Source organism: Python bivittatus, unplaced genomic scaffold, assembly GCF_059951505.1.
Source record: "Python bivittatus isolate LINGU-HERP-01145 unplaced genomic scaffold, Pbiv_v1 ctg000390_np1212, whole genome shotgun sequence".
In the NCBI taxonomy this organism is placed as follows: domain Eukaryota; kingdom Metazoa; phylum Chordata; class Lepidosauria; order Squamata; family Pythonidae; genus Python; species Python bivittatus.
The window spans coordinates 2,119,325-2,133,353 of record NW_028277070.1 but is presented as its reverse complement, the minus strand read 5'-3'; the positions used below and the strand labels follow the sequence as shown (position 1 = coordinate 2,133,353).

Genomic DNA, 14,029 nt, shown 5'->3' with positions numbered 1-14,029 from the left:
CAGCCACTTGCCTCAGCTGGCCCCAGTTTTAGCAGTCTTTTCCCTCTTGCATTGGAGGAGGAGGAGGATGCTGACAGTTTTTATTGTCTCAGACCAGCGTGGTCCAATTGGTGACCTTCCAGGGTTGTGGACTTCAACTCCCAGCATTCCTAGGGCCATTGCTGGTTGGCTACGTAGGCATTTGGCCACAGCCCAGGGAAAGTGCCTGAGGCGTCTTGGAAATTGCTTCTTTGCCTTTTAAGCACCAGCTGGCAAGTGACCAGGATGTGCTGTCAGCTGCTGCCAGTCTTCACCAGCCAGCAATGGAGAATCCCTGGCTCAATGCTTGCTTTGGCCTTTTGGATTACAAAACAGAGAAATTCGCAGTGATCAGGAACAGAAAAGTTGGGATCTTGTACCGCCTGATCCAACTTGGAATCCTTGGCTACGTTTTGGGGTAAGGAAAGAGAGGGACATTGATGCTCTCCCGCAGAATCGCAAGTCATCTGCATTTCTAGGTCATTGCTCGTGCTCTGTGCATTGCAGTGGAAGTTAACAGCCGCATTGGCTGCAGGCACGGCACATCTTAGGACTTCTCCAGGTTGCTATTATAGAAAAAACGCTAACAAGAAGATCTGGAAATGTCAGGAATGCAGGACACTGATGATAGCTCTTGTAACATGATCCTGCACTACTTCTGGATGCTGACAGCACACTAGACTAGAATAAAAGGGGGTGGTTGATCTGTACTTCGGTGTGTTGTGTAGAGCTATCAGATCTGGGCTGCCAAAATGTAAATAATCACTAGAAGGCAGCAGAGGACATTGCTGCCATCTCGTGGTTGTTCACGTTTTGCAGCCCAGATCTAGCACCTAATACCGTTGAGCGATCCCACGGTTTTCTGTGCCTGTGGTGTGAATAAGGCCATCTTACTCAACCAGAAGAGGTTTTTATTTGAGCATAACCTATTGTGTGAATGCACCAATTACGTTTTGTTCACCCAGATTTAGGATTTAGTGTGTTGTGCAAACTCAACCCATACGTAATACTGTACATTGTCATATTTACTGTGTTAATACAACATACTACTTCAGAATGTGTCTTGCTTATTAGGGGGCTCATACGTTATGTTTATATATCATGTGAACCCAGATAATTCAGTAAAGCAAATTGAAGTTGCACCCTCCAGGATTCCTCTGATCACTGCCAGATAAGTTGGTGTGCAGGTGAGCACATATCAGGGATGTCTGGGGAGGGAGCGGGGGTGTCAAGGAAGTTAAGATGATGATCATGACTGTGTGATTGAAGCCCCACCCCTTTTTAATGCATGTTGCATGTAAGAAAAAGAGCAGAGCTCCCATTGTGCCATCATGGCCACCATCTTGACTTTTTGACCCTGTCCTACAGACACCCCAGCACATACTCATCATTTTTCTTTCCTAAGAAGACCTTGTAGATCAGAGGTATTCTTCTCAATGATGATGATGCTAGAGGTCAATGTTTTGCTTTGCAACAAATCTTCTTCCCTTCTTAAAAAATTAAAATTAGTCACAGGCAGCAAACTTGGAGGCCACCAAGGGAGATGTCCATGGACACAGCGGCACTCATGAGCACCATGCTGGGGAACCAGTGGTAGAAGCTTACTTAACATAGGATGTGGGAATGAGAGTTTATGCCAAAGTCTTCCGTTTCTGAAGTGAATTGCTGAAGTTACAAATATAACTTCAAACTTTATACAAATATTAAAAAAATAGCCACCACCAACACAATAATTTGACAACAGAACTACCATTTATTTATTTATTTATTTATCAAATTTGTCACTGCCCATCTCGTTAAAAAGCGACACTGGGCAGTTTACAGAGGAGATAAAATCAATTAAAATACAATATAATAACAATCTTAAATAATAAATAAATTCCAATAATTGGTGGAATTGGCAAGTAGCTCAGGGAGCGTCATCAGGGCACCAGCTATCCCCAGGACTGCTTAGAGCTCTTATCACCCCATGGAAGCTGGCAGAGCCAGGTCATGGCTTTTGAAAGTCATCACAGGCTCCACTCCACTGATTGTGTTCAAGGAGAGTCTAAATAGTTACGACTCTTTAATCTGGATGCCTCCACTCAATGGCATCATCGTCCTCTTCCAATTCTCTCATTCATTGTAAAGTGAACTTCAGAAGAGGCCAGTCTCTGAAAGGCATTCAGCATGATGAACATTTTGAGCAGAAGTTCCCCAGAGAAAGGGCCCTGCTCCTTTCAGTTGTTTTGAATGCCCTTGGGACTGTTCCAGGCTCCTAAACTAAATGGTCCCACTCCTCTGGGGACTCTGTTTCCTTGTGCATGTTGGCTGTTTCCATCTTCTGTTGCGTTACAGGTGGGTGCTTCTAGCCAAGAAGGGTTACCAGGAGAGGGACACTGATCCCCACATCTCTGTGATCACCAAGCTGAAAGGGATTTCAGTCACACACATTAAGGAACTAGGAGACAGACTATGGGATGTGGCAGATTACATGAAACCTCCACAGGTATGCTTCTCATTCCTGAAGACCTCAGATCAGGCCATAGAATAACAGGACCAGCAAATTGGTCCTAAGAGGACAAGCAGAAAAGTTGTCATAAGTGTCTTTACACAAACAGAATAAAGTGCAAATTATATCACAGGAAAAGAAGGAGGAGGCGGAGACCAACATGACCATGAAATGTGGCGTTCCAAAATGTGAAAAATTTGTAAGCCCACATCATGCTTATCCATGGTTAACAATCTTGGTTTATGGAATTATACAAATTAATCTGCATTTATACTACATGCTGAAACATCAGCTAAGCATACTAGGCTAAAATATGTTGTTTAATTGTTTTCCAAATCCACCTTTTGGTATAATTGTCCATTGTGTTCTTGAAAAAAAATTCTGTGAGGGGCTGATTCTCTTGAACTAGCAGTTGGATTCTGGTAGTATTTTCTTCTGGTTCATTGTCTTGTACATTTTAATTGCCCTTAATTGGTGTAAATTCTCTGTTGTATTAATTCCCTTTTAAATAGTATAGCAGGAAGGCAATTTTTTTAAAAAGGTGAATGCAGTTTAACAAAGACATCAGGCTGAGTGCCATATGGGAACCCCACCAGGGAGTAGGCCCATTGAAATCAGGGGAGATGAACTGACATTCCACTAGTTTCTAGAGATCTCATAATTATCTCTGCATCCATCCCAGAGATTTTGAGCCACGTGTTGAGCCAAGACCTAATCCTTGGCTCTGTCTTGTGAGCAACGTATTATAAAAAAACCCTAAAAGCATGTATTGTGAAACTTAGGGAGAAAATGTCTTCTTTGTGGTGACCAACTTCATTGCCACTCCAAAGCAAGTGGAAGGCTTATGCCCCGAGGTAAGTCACTGGCCACATCAACATAAAGATTCTGTTTCTTTCGTTTTAAATTTGTGTACCCGCCCCCCCCAAGGGTCATCAAGAAGGTGGATGGCTTTAGAAATGTAAGTTATAAATGAATGGATGAATAAATAAATAAGGCCACTGGGGCTTCTCTTGGTTTCTTGTCTTAGCTGACATTTTGCATTTTTTAGAAAAGTGTATTGTTTAAAAATGAAAGGTTGGCATGCTACAAGCCTGCATCATCTTTATTTCTAGGAATGCTTTTGGAGCCCCAAACCATTCTTAGAAAATACAAAGGACGGGACAGCCGCGGGGGGGGGGGGCAGTTTAAAAAAAGTCAAGATGGTGGACATGACGGTGTGACCAAAACAGAATCCCATGCCCCTTTCCATAATTTCCTTCCATGGGATCAACTGGCTGGCAGCTGCAACTCAGTGCCTTGTTTGGAAATGTGCCTGTGGTCCAGAAAAAAGGACATGTGTAACATGAGAAATTAGGAAAAATTCCTATGGAGATTAGAGCTGGGTGGCTAGAGGGGGCTGCATGATATTTGGATTAATCAGTACAGTGGTGGGCTGTGTCTCCCCATGGCAGCCCTTTCCTGAATGGCCAAGCCCCGAAAGCAGCCGTTCAGTGAGAGTGCCCAACACACATTCTCCAAATTCAAGATTTATGCGCTGGCCCCAGAGCCTGGGCATCCTGGCTGCCCATTCTCATCAGCTTCTCTCCCAGCTTCCTGGCACAAGCCTTGTTTGGACCTCTCCAAGAATGCTTAGAAAAGAACGGATGTTAGAGTCTTTGCGCTGGCATTGTAAGAAAATCTTTATCTCATAGGAACTGGTCTTTTCCAGCTGTGGCCTTGTTTTGGTTTCAAATCACTCCATATGTCTGTACGGTATGAACTAAATTCTGAAAATATGGAATATGTCCTCTCATGAGGAGCTTTGGCTCTCTTGAGCCTGGGGCACAGCCAAGAGGATAATTTTATGTAACCTGAAAAAAACTTACTCTCCTGATTTTAAGGAATAGGTCCAGGATGTGAGTTTGTTACTTATTTTTGAAAAGTCCCTGTGTTAGAAAAATGAGATGATGAAGGAATATGTCTATATGTTTATAACTTTAAATGTCTGAATTAACTGTATATGGTTATGGTATGGTTATCTGTAGTTATACTACATTTTTTCTGTTATTTTTCTTTTTTATCATTCTTAGTTTGTTTTAATCACACTAATATAATTGTTCCCGTTTTTGGTTGGTGTTTTAATGCTTTTTTATTTCACTATTAGAAATTTAAAAAAAACAATCTGGCCGTGTCTCTTTCTGTCACTCATGGCAGCCTCTTTATCAGACAGGATAAAGTGTTTGTTTATATTTTCACAACTGCTCAAATGGTATAGAAAAAAACCCCAAATGTCAATAGCAGTTTTAAGAAGGGATCCGCCTGTGTGAGTACAAAACTCACAGGAGTTCCTTGTCTCTGTCTTCCGCAGCACCCCTCTATCCTTGATGGAAATTGCAGACAAGATTTGGACTGTTTTGCAGGACAGCCCGTTGTCCATGGAAATGGTAATCCCACTCATGCCGGTTCTGGGACCAATGTGCCCTCTGCTCCATCTTGCAGCTCCTTTCCTCTTCAGGACATTGTACCGGGCGGGGGGGTCCTCAGACCACCAAGGCCTTGAACCAGAGATGCCAAGACTTTGAATGCAGGAGGTTCTCTGTGCGCAACAGCTGCTTGACCGCCCTGCTCTCTTCTCCGATTCTTTCTTTGTTGCAAAACCTCTCCCAAAGAATCGGTAGCCTCCCGTTGGACATCCAACAGGACAGGGTATAAAACTCAGAGAAATGTGTACCTGAGAATTCTTTCTCTCCTGCAGGTATAAAAACTGGGAAGTGTGTCCAATTTAATGCCTCTCATAGCAGCTGTGAGATCTACGGGTGGTGTCCAGTGGAAAATGGAGCCTTGCCTAGGTACTAAAGTTGTCCTTGTTTCTGGTTCACCACCATCATCACTAGAGCAGCCTTTCCTAACCTCAGCCCTTCAGGCCTGTAGGACTACAATTCCCAGAATCTGAGGCTAGAACTTCCAGGGATTGTAGTCTGTCTATCGTATTTGGAGGAAGTATCTAGCCAACAGTGGCTGCTTTGCCCTTCCCCATCCCACGTGGGGAGCTGGTAGGACTTTATTTTCTTATATTTTTTCCAGGTGTGCTGCTACCTGTTTCTTTTGTGGGCTACATCTTGGCTGATAGAACACAGTTTGGTCTTAATACACATGACACCTCTATTCACTTCCTCCACAACCATGCAACCAAAATTATAAAGAGGCCAAGCAGACGATAGTTGTGAAGAAAGAGGAAGGTACTTTTCAACAGCCATCACTCTGCACTCTCTGGATCCGCTGTCTTGTCTGGCTGAAGGGCTGTGCAGGTTTTCCGGCTATACAAAACCCTCCAAAATTGATTTGACCAGGGGCAAAACAAAGTTGTGCATTTACACCATTAAGAACCATTCCATTTTAATCTGCCTTCAAAAACGTTTTCCTGTCTGCAGGACAGAAGTCCATCCCAGAGCATCCGTGGGGGGCGGGGAGGGGCGTTCAGAGAGGCCAAGATGGCAGCCACAATCGGGCCATCGAAGCCCTGACACGTTTTTATGCAAGTTGGGGGTCAGGGCTTCAGTTGCCCAGATGTGGCTGTCTTCTTGACTTTTTTTTTACATCCACCCCTCCCCGCCAGACAACCCTGAGCCTATCAGATATCTGTCACCAACTCACCAACTCCACCCAGAAAGATTGTTTTCTCCGGTGCAGTGTGGCTGGCTGGGGAATTCTGGGAATTGAAGTCCGCATGTCTTAAAGTTGCCAAGGTCAAGAAACACTCCACTGGTAGGAATAGCTTAACCCCACCCAAAGGATGTAAAAGTAGCCATTTGTTCCATTTTTGCAGTGAACACCTTCATTCGCGCCCCCCTTCTTCTTTCTCCACCCAGGAAACCGCTTCTGGCCGAAGCAGGGAATTTCACTCTCTTCATTAAAATCACCATCCACTTTGCCAAGTTTAACCTCTCCAGGTAAGGGCCGAAACCTTCAACTGGCGTGGACGGGCAGGGGCAGCCGCCGTGCCTCTAAGCCATGGTGGGGTCTCCCTGCTGTGCCTTTTTCCTGCCAAATCCCGCCTGGCGATGAGCTGCAGCTGCACGAGGCAGAGGGGGGAAAAGTGGCCCCCAAAGCCTTCGGAAATGAGGGGAGAGGAAACAGCCCAGCCCTCCCTGTGGCGATGGCCAGGCCCCCAGCAGCAGAGAGCGACCCCGAAAGTCTGGTTTACAGTAGCTCTCTCCGTAGATGGAAAGTTAGAAGACAGTATCTGGGGAGCCGGGTAAGCCCAAACCTCTCACAAATTCACGAGGCAGGGTCCTTGAGAGCCCCTCCAGCCTCTTTTCCAAGACTGCAAGAAGGAAGGGCTCACTGTCCTTCTCCCTGAGATCCCGAAAGGTCCATTTGCTTGTCAGCAATACTCTTTTGAGATACCACCACTGCTTTCTCACCCCAGAGACCTCTCCTCCAGCCATGCCTCTGCACTGCTTTTGCAAAACTTCAGCCGCTCCCGTGGTTCCCTTTAGGACCAACGTTTTAAAGACAACGGATGATGCCTACTTCAAGGGGTGCCGGTACAGTGACCGTGAAAGCCCTTATTGCCCTGTCTTCCGCCTTCAGGACATGGTCAGCGCAGCTGGAGGGAGATTTGACGAGCTGGCGACCTCGGTAGGTTCTCCTCCTGAGTCGATCGGCCACCTTCTTAGCTGCCTGTCCCAAAGTTGGGTAGGTGCTTTGGGGAGGCAAAAGGCTCTCCCCATTCCCGGAAAGCAAAGTTAACCCACCAGTTTTTGCCGTAGGAAATGAGCAGAGGCTTAGAGCCTCCAGAGCAGAAGCAAAGGGCTTTTCACTTCAAAACCTCTTTGTGGCATGCCCACAGCTCCATTCTGCACTGCTGATTAACTCCACCTTAGTGGGGCAGGAATTGATTGCAGGGTGCATTAGCCTCCAATGGCTTGGGTGCCCTAAACATCCACTTGCTGGGTTACCAGGTAATAGTTCAGAAAAATCAGCAAACTCCAGTCAAGCTTGACTCCTGGAGATTTCAAGGCTGTTTCCCTGTAGTTTTCTTGGTAAGAGTACAAAAATTGTTTGCCTTCTGAAACGTTACTTGACTTCAGAGTCTAGCTGGTAGCCCCGAGTTTCCAAATAATACCTGGCTTACGCTTCAGGCTAAATCCCTGTGAAACGAACTGGGTCACGGGTCAGCCAGGGCTGCTGTATCTGAGCTAAGAAAATCAAGGTGGCCACTAGATGGCAGCAGCAGGATAGAGTTTTCGGTGCCATCTAGGGCACATCTGGATTTTTTGCAGCCTGGATCAGGCTGGCTTCGCACAATGTGTGAATCAGGTCTGGGTTTAAATTAGGTGCCCCTTAAGAAAGGTTATACGCATGCACCCATACTCATGCACAGTGGTGAATTCACACATCACGTTAGACCATGGTATGTTTTATCTTGTTTTGTTTAATTTTAGCTGTGCTAAATTTAGCGATACGTTATTGGATAAATAAGCAAACGGTAGCTTAGTGAGGCCGTGCCTGCATGTGCTTTCTGTCCTCTTCGTGCGTGTGCATGCACACATTGGAAAAGAGGGCAGCAGTTTGGCTTGGGCTTCTGCAAAAAGGGTGGGCAGAGTCCGGCCATTTGGGGAGGCAAAGTGAGAGAACCAGGGAGGGGGGAGTTGTTAGAAGGCCTTTGGTGTGCTGGGCAGCGCCTCTGTCTCTGCAAGTCTGAGATGAGGGGCTGTTCCGCTGCCGCTAAAAGACTGCCTGCTATTCCTTACAACTGTCTTCTGCTTTGTCTTTGCCAATAGAGTAGGTGCTAAAACCAGCCCTGCAGGCTTTCCATCCCAACTAAGATGAAGCCCCTTGAGATGCCTCGCTGCTTGGGGCATGGGGGGCTTGCAGCCCGTTTCCTGCACTCAGTCTGTGGTGCTCGTTGCTAACAGGCCCCGTGCCCTTTTTCTCCTGGTGCTGCTGCCCTTGTGGGGGATTTCCTGGGTCCTGTACAGGGGGGAGCCCTTGGCCTGCAGGTCAGCTGGGACTGCAACTTCGACCGGCCTCCATCAGAATGCCAGCCTCGCTACTCCTTCCGCCTCCTGGAGAAGGCGTTCAATTTCAGGTGGGAGATTCAGCAGGGCCGCGGCGGGGGGCGGGGGCGGCAACGAACAGATGGCCAACACAGTGGGAAATACCATGGGCGGCCTGGAAGCCGTAAAGGCAGGCCAGGCCTCCAGATGTGCCAGACTCAGATCAGCCTCTCTTTGCCTGAACTGCGGGCAAGGGCAGGAAGCAAGATCCAGAAGTGTCCCTGAGCAGTTCAAAATGTGTTTTTCTCACCAACCGTTTCTGCAGATTGGAAACAGGAAAAAGGGCACAGTCTCTTTGGAGGGTGCTGGTGCCTGATACTGTAAATGCAAGCTTGGCACCTCCTTCTTCTAGACTTGAGGGTGAAAAAGAAGATTTTCTTTTACTCTTTAATATCTGGCTTAGATATACTTTAAAAGTTTAAATCAATCAACCCTAACCTTTTGGTAACCCGTTGCAATATTTACTTTTTCTCATAGCATTTGCTGCTTTTGTTAGCCGCAGATCACCCCATTACACAGAACACAGTGACCTCAGTGTCCCCACTCCTCTCTCTTGTTCAGGCATTCTTTGGACCACTGAGATTTCACCATGGATTGCTCACAGGCTTCCAGCCCCATCTTGAGAGTCATAAGGACCAAGCACTTGCTTCCCCCCCCCCTTTTAAAACGAAAGCTGACCTTCTCAGAAAGCTGACTCTGGGGTGCAATCTCCTAGGACCTTTTTCTGTAAAAGGAACAAGGCTGGTATGTCCTTGTCAATTGGACATGGCTGCTTCCTACTCTGATGCCATAATTGTACCCTGGCTCGGCTGTGAGGCCCTGCCACCGGCAAAGGCCAGACTGGCAGGACCAAGCAGCAGACTGACCACCCTGGCACAGGGGGCTGACTGGGGAGGGGGTCTGTTTCCAGACTTTTGCAAGCTTCTTTTTCGTTCCTCTGGTGGGTCTTCTTCTTCTGCATGCAGAACTGCCACCTATTATCAGGATCCGGTGCATGGCCTCTCCAGGAGCTTGCTGAAACTCTATGGCATCCGTTTTGACATTTTGGTCCGGGGCCAGGTAAGGAAGGCACTGCGTGGTTCTGGTCCCCAGAGGATTCCCATTGCCAGAGCTGGGAGGCACCTGATTCTTTCCCCATAGGCATTAAAGTGTTAATCCTACTCCGTTTCTTCCCACCTTGCTCCCAGGAGGTGGCTCCCACGAAGGCACCCTGCCTCTCTCAACTTGCCTGGCGTCCCTCTGTTTCCCCTCAGTCTCGCCTAGGTTCTTCCCAGCTTTTACGGCCCTCGCTCTTCTGTTGCTTCTCTTGCAGCAAAGACAGGAACGCAGATGAAGATCCAAGCGCACACAAGGGCCAGAGACACAAACCAAGGATGTCCTTACACATTTAATTCCTGGCACTTTGCCTGCTCATCTTTGATGAGGAGGAAAAAGAGGCAAGGAGCTTGTAGTTGGGGAGCTGAGCTACCTGCCTCCTAAATTTCTCCCCCCACCCCTGATTTTTTGGTTGAAAGCTATGGCCTGGGCTGGCTCAAGCAAGCAGCCCCCAAGACTTTGGCTCTAACAGCCTAGGATTGGCAGCATAGCGGCAAGAGATGCAGCGTCACGTGCAGATCACTCGGCTGTCTCCAGGTGTTGTGGGTCTCATCTTTTGCTCCTGGATGAAAGGAGGATTTCAATCAAACAAAGATCACCATCCGGTGGAGAGCTTTTTCTGCTCTGGCCCCACTTCTGAGGAACAGACTCCCTTGAAGTTTGAAAAAGCACTAAAGCCCTCCTTTTTCATGGGCCCCTGTGAAGTTGCTTTAAAAAACAGTAATTCTTGCTTGTCTTTTTCAATGGGTAGAGGCTATATATTATGGTGCTATGATTAATTCTAATGTACTACTGCACTGTTATTTTATTCTAGGTCTGTACTGTGATTAGTTATATTCACATAATAAATAAAAGTGCTATGACTACCTCACAACTATGACAAGTTGTGAGATGAGCCACAGCTCCACCCTGACTTTGTGTGCAGAAGCTCCCCTTTTGATCTGCTGTAGCATTTCCAGATGGAACTAGGAAATTTCCAGGCCCCAAACCTAGAAAATCCATATCAGCTTAATATTGACCCACCTTCCTTGACCCGGTGCTTTCCCTCGTAGCCAACGCTGGTCTGGTTGGTTTATAGGAGTCCAACAGGTCACGGTCCTTCGGGTGCTTGAGAAGGGTGATTGTACCCACCACCTCAGCTAAGCGTGCCCAGTTCCAGCAGTCTCTCCCAGGGTTTCTCCTGCCCATTCTCATTATCCTTCTGTGCCCTGTCTTTTGTCGAATCTTTCAGAAAAGACAGGATACATGCAACATACTAAGCTAGACTTACTGAGATTGTGTAGTTCTTGGGTCAGTGTGCTGTGGGAACTTAGCTCTTTTCTTAGCGTGTTATGTGGACCAGACTGTAATGTTAAGCCATAATTACGGTTTATTTGCTTAGCCTAGTATGACATTTAAATGCAGGAACTGCATTTGGTTAATCCAAATGCAAGGTTTAATGCTTCTTGAACCGAGAAACCGTGTCACTCCCAAATGCGACAAAACATGCTAAGTGACCAATGCAGAACCAAACAGCTGACTTTCCATGCTTTGGAAGCAACTGTCTTACTGATGTCACCTTTCTTTGCAGCCACATTTCTATAACGTGGACACTTCTCAAGTACTTGTTTCTCTTCCTCCGTTTTCTTACTCAGGCAGGAAAATTTGGCCTCATACCCACAACTGTCAACTTGGGTGCAGGGATTGCGTTCCTTGGAGCAGTAAGTATGCCCACCTAAACCTCTTGCCCCCAATGGCAGCACAAGCACGCTCAACAACGTGCCCACAATGTTGCCTTTATCTCTCCCAACCCATAATTTTCTCCTCCCTTGCTCCAAAACAGGCTGAAGGCAGCCTCTGAGCACGACATCTATCTAGCTTTGTTCTCTGTTGCCTTGGAAGGGGTCAAGGGGCAGAGAACAGAGGTAATGGGGCAGATGATGCCACGCTGAGATGGGGAGAGGTCTCTGCTGGCTGTGCCCCCAAGATGGAGGCAGGAACTCTGCTGGCTGTGCCCCCAAGATGGAGGCAGGAAGTCTCCCTCCTCATGTGGACCTTCAGCTTTGCTCCCCCAGGCATCTTCCGAGAGCATCCAGGCTACATGAGGACCACGTGGACACCCTTCTGGGGGCTCCATCCCCAGAGTGTCTCCCGCCATTCCACAGGCTGCTGCTCTTTCTCTGCCCCTCAGCACACCTCTCCCCCCTCCTGTTCTTTTGGGCCTTTCTGCCTCCCCCCCACCCCCCCAGCACTGCCCACAGTTCTTTAATGTGGGAGAAGGCAGGCTACGGAGCCATCTTTCCTTAAAGCTGAGCAAAGCTGCCTCTTCTCGGCTCTCCAGCACCAGCATTCAGGCCCGGGGAGGGAGCTCGAGTGGCCCTTGCGCCTGAGATGGGCCAGGCAGCCACAGACCCAGCTCCTTCAGAGGGGGCACCGTGTAGCCCACCCAGGGGGCATCCAAGCGGCTGGAGGTTCTTTAATCCCATCCCAGCCCAGAGACAGCAGGCAGTGTGCACACTGCTTATGTTGCCTTTAGCATCACAAGTGATGTGATCCAGCTTTTGTGTCCTGTAACTCAGGGTCAGTGGCATACTATGTGGGTCCAGCTACTGTGGACTGTAAACCAGGGTTAATGGGCCACATGGTTTTCTTGGCAAGAGTAGAGCTGACCTCTGAGTAGCATTTAAAGGCTGTGCTGCAAAAGTGAAGAGCCACACAGAATGATTCAAAAGTAGAGGGGGAAGTACATTAATTAAGTAGTCATATTAACATTCATTTAACTTTTAAGTTTTCCCTGGCCAGGACTTCCCTGGCTGCCCACCCTCTCCAGTCTGAAAAAGCCCTTCTAGAAGGATTCCCTTCTGAATTGAATGGAGGGGTGGGAAGCCAGGGAGGCTGCAGGGCCCTGGAGAGAGGACGGTAAATGGATCGTTCACACACGCGCCACTCAGCTGCCTCTTCACTAAGAAAGCACAACACCCACACACACACACTCCAGCCAGGAACATTTCAGGGACATTCTTTTCCCCTTTAAAGGAATTTCAGGAACACGTTCTCTTTCCCCAACCGGAATCAGAACTGGTAGGAACCGGTAGGAAAAGGAAACAGGCAGGAAAATTCCTCTGGCTGGCGTTGATCTCAACTTCAACTGCTCTGTAAAATTAATGAATCATGCTCTTTGAGCATCCTTGGGCCCATGGCAGTGTTAAAGCCCCATTTCTTTCATTCAGTACATTTTAAGGCATTAAATAATGTCTTGCATTAAATGGGACCTTTTATGTTTCCAGGGTGCTGTATTTTGTGACCTTGTTCTGTTGTACTTTGACACTAAAGCCAAATTTTATCGGAGTGAGAAGTACGAGGAGGTAACGAGAAGTCAAAATGTGAAAAGTCTGTGTGTGTGTGTGCGTGCATGCACGCGCATGTGCATTGCTCCCTTTGAATTTGCTTTCACTCCCAACAGGGTTTTTGTTGCAAACACACTGCTTCTGTTTGCCCCGCCACACTCTGCCCCATGAAATGCTTCTTGGCACCTCCCGAGGCCCGTGGCGGAGGGTACGCTGCTTGCATTCCTTGCGCTGAAGCTGTTGTGTGAGGATCAGCATTACCTTGGAGGGAGGGGAGGGGTGGGGAGACGAGAAGAGAAGAGGGAAGATTTGTTCTTTCCTCTGTGGGTGGTGAAATCCAAGCCATAAATAAATATGAAATATCCAATAAATCAGGGGTGGAGCATCTGTGGTGCTCCAGCAGTTGGCCACTGGGGAGGGATGCTTCAGATGTTCACCAGCATCCAGAGGACCAGCCCTCCTGTCAGGCGCTCCAAGGTGCTCCTTGGATTGCTGTTTTTGGTTACTGCCTCAGTGAGGCTTCCCTGCCACTCCCAAGCCTCCGCCACCAAGAACTCCACATCCTCTCCCTCAAAAACTCCTTGCTTTCTCCAGACAGAGGACAACGGAGGTCTTGGATGAGCCCTTCCCGAGCGGCGGGGGGGGGAAGGTCCTGCCAGCCCCTGGCGCCCCCTCCTCTTTGGAAGCCTTTCCTGGGCTGGTGGCATCAGCCCGGCAGCCTCCCCGCCTTCACTTCTCCGACTTCTGTTTTGCAGGCAAAGCCACCAAAAGCCAAAGTCAACATAGCTTTGAAACCAGATGACTTAAAAGGAGAAAATGGGTCTTTGGCAGACAAGCACACTTCTGAAAGATGAGACGTTGACACCTAGCTGGCATTTCTGTTTAAAGATTTTCAGTAGAGGCCTCCCCCCCCCCCCGATCCTGGAAAATTGCTGCTGTTTAGAGTAAGTGAAAAGTGGACAGGAGGGTCAGGCCAACAGTAATTTCATGTGAGCTTTTGAAAAATCTCCTCAAGATCCAGGAACGATACTTGATGCATTTGGAAAAATGGGAAATTG

General features: G+C 47.8%; 1 protein-coding gene across 1 annotated transcript; it reads left to right on the top strand.

The window, feature by feature from the left end:
• The first annotated feature begins 256 nt into the window (after positions 1–256).
• On the top strand, positions 257–13,880 carry P2RX6 (purinergic receptor P2X 6). The gene is made up of 11 exons (XM_088143837.1): positions 257–436; positions 2,356–2,506; positions 4,857–4,932; positions 5,244–5,337; positions 6,358–6,438; positions 6,988–7,129; positions 8,473–8,582; positions 9,516–9,609; positions 11,280–11,345; positions 12,912–12,989; positions 13,727–13,880. The coding sequence occupies exons 1-11, from the start codon at positions 303–305 to the stop codon at positions 13,823–13,825; spliced, it is 1,125 nt and encodes a 374-aa protein (XP_087999963.1). The 5' UTR covers positions 257–302; the 3' UTR covers positions 13,826–13,880.
• The last annotated feature ends 149 nt before the right edge of the window (positions 13,881–14,029 follow it).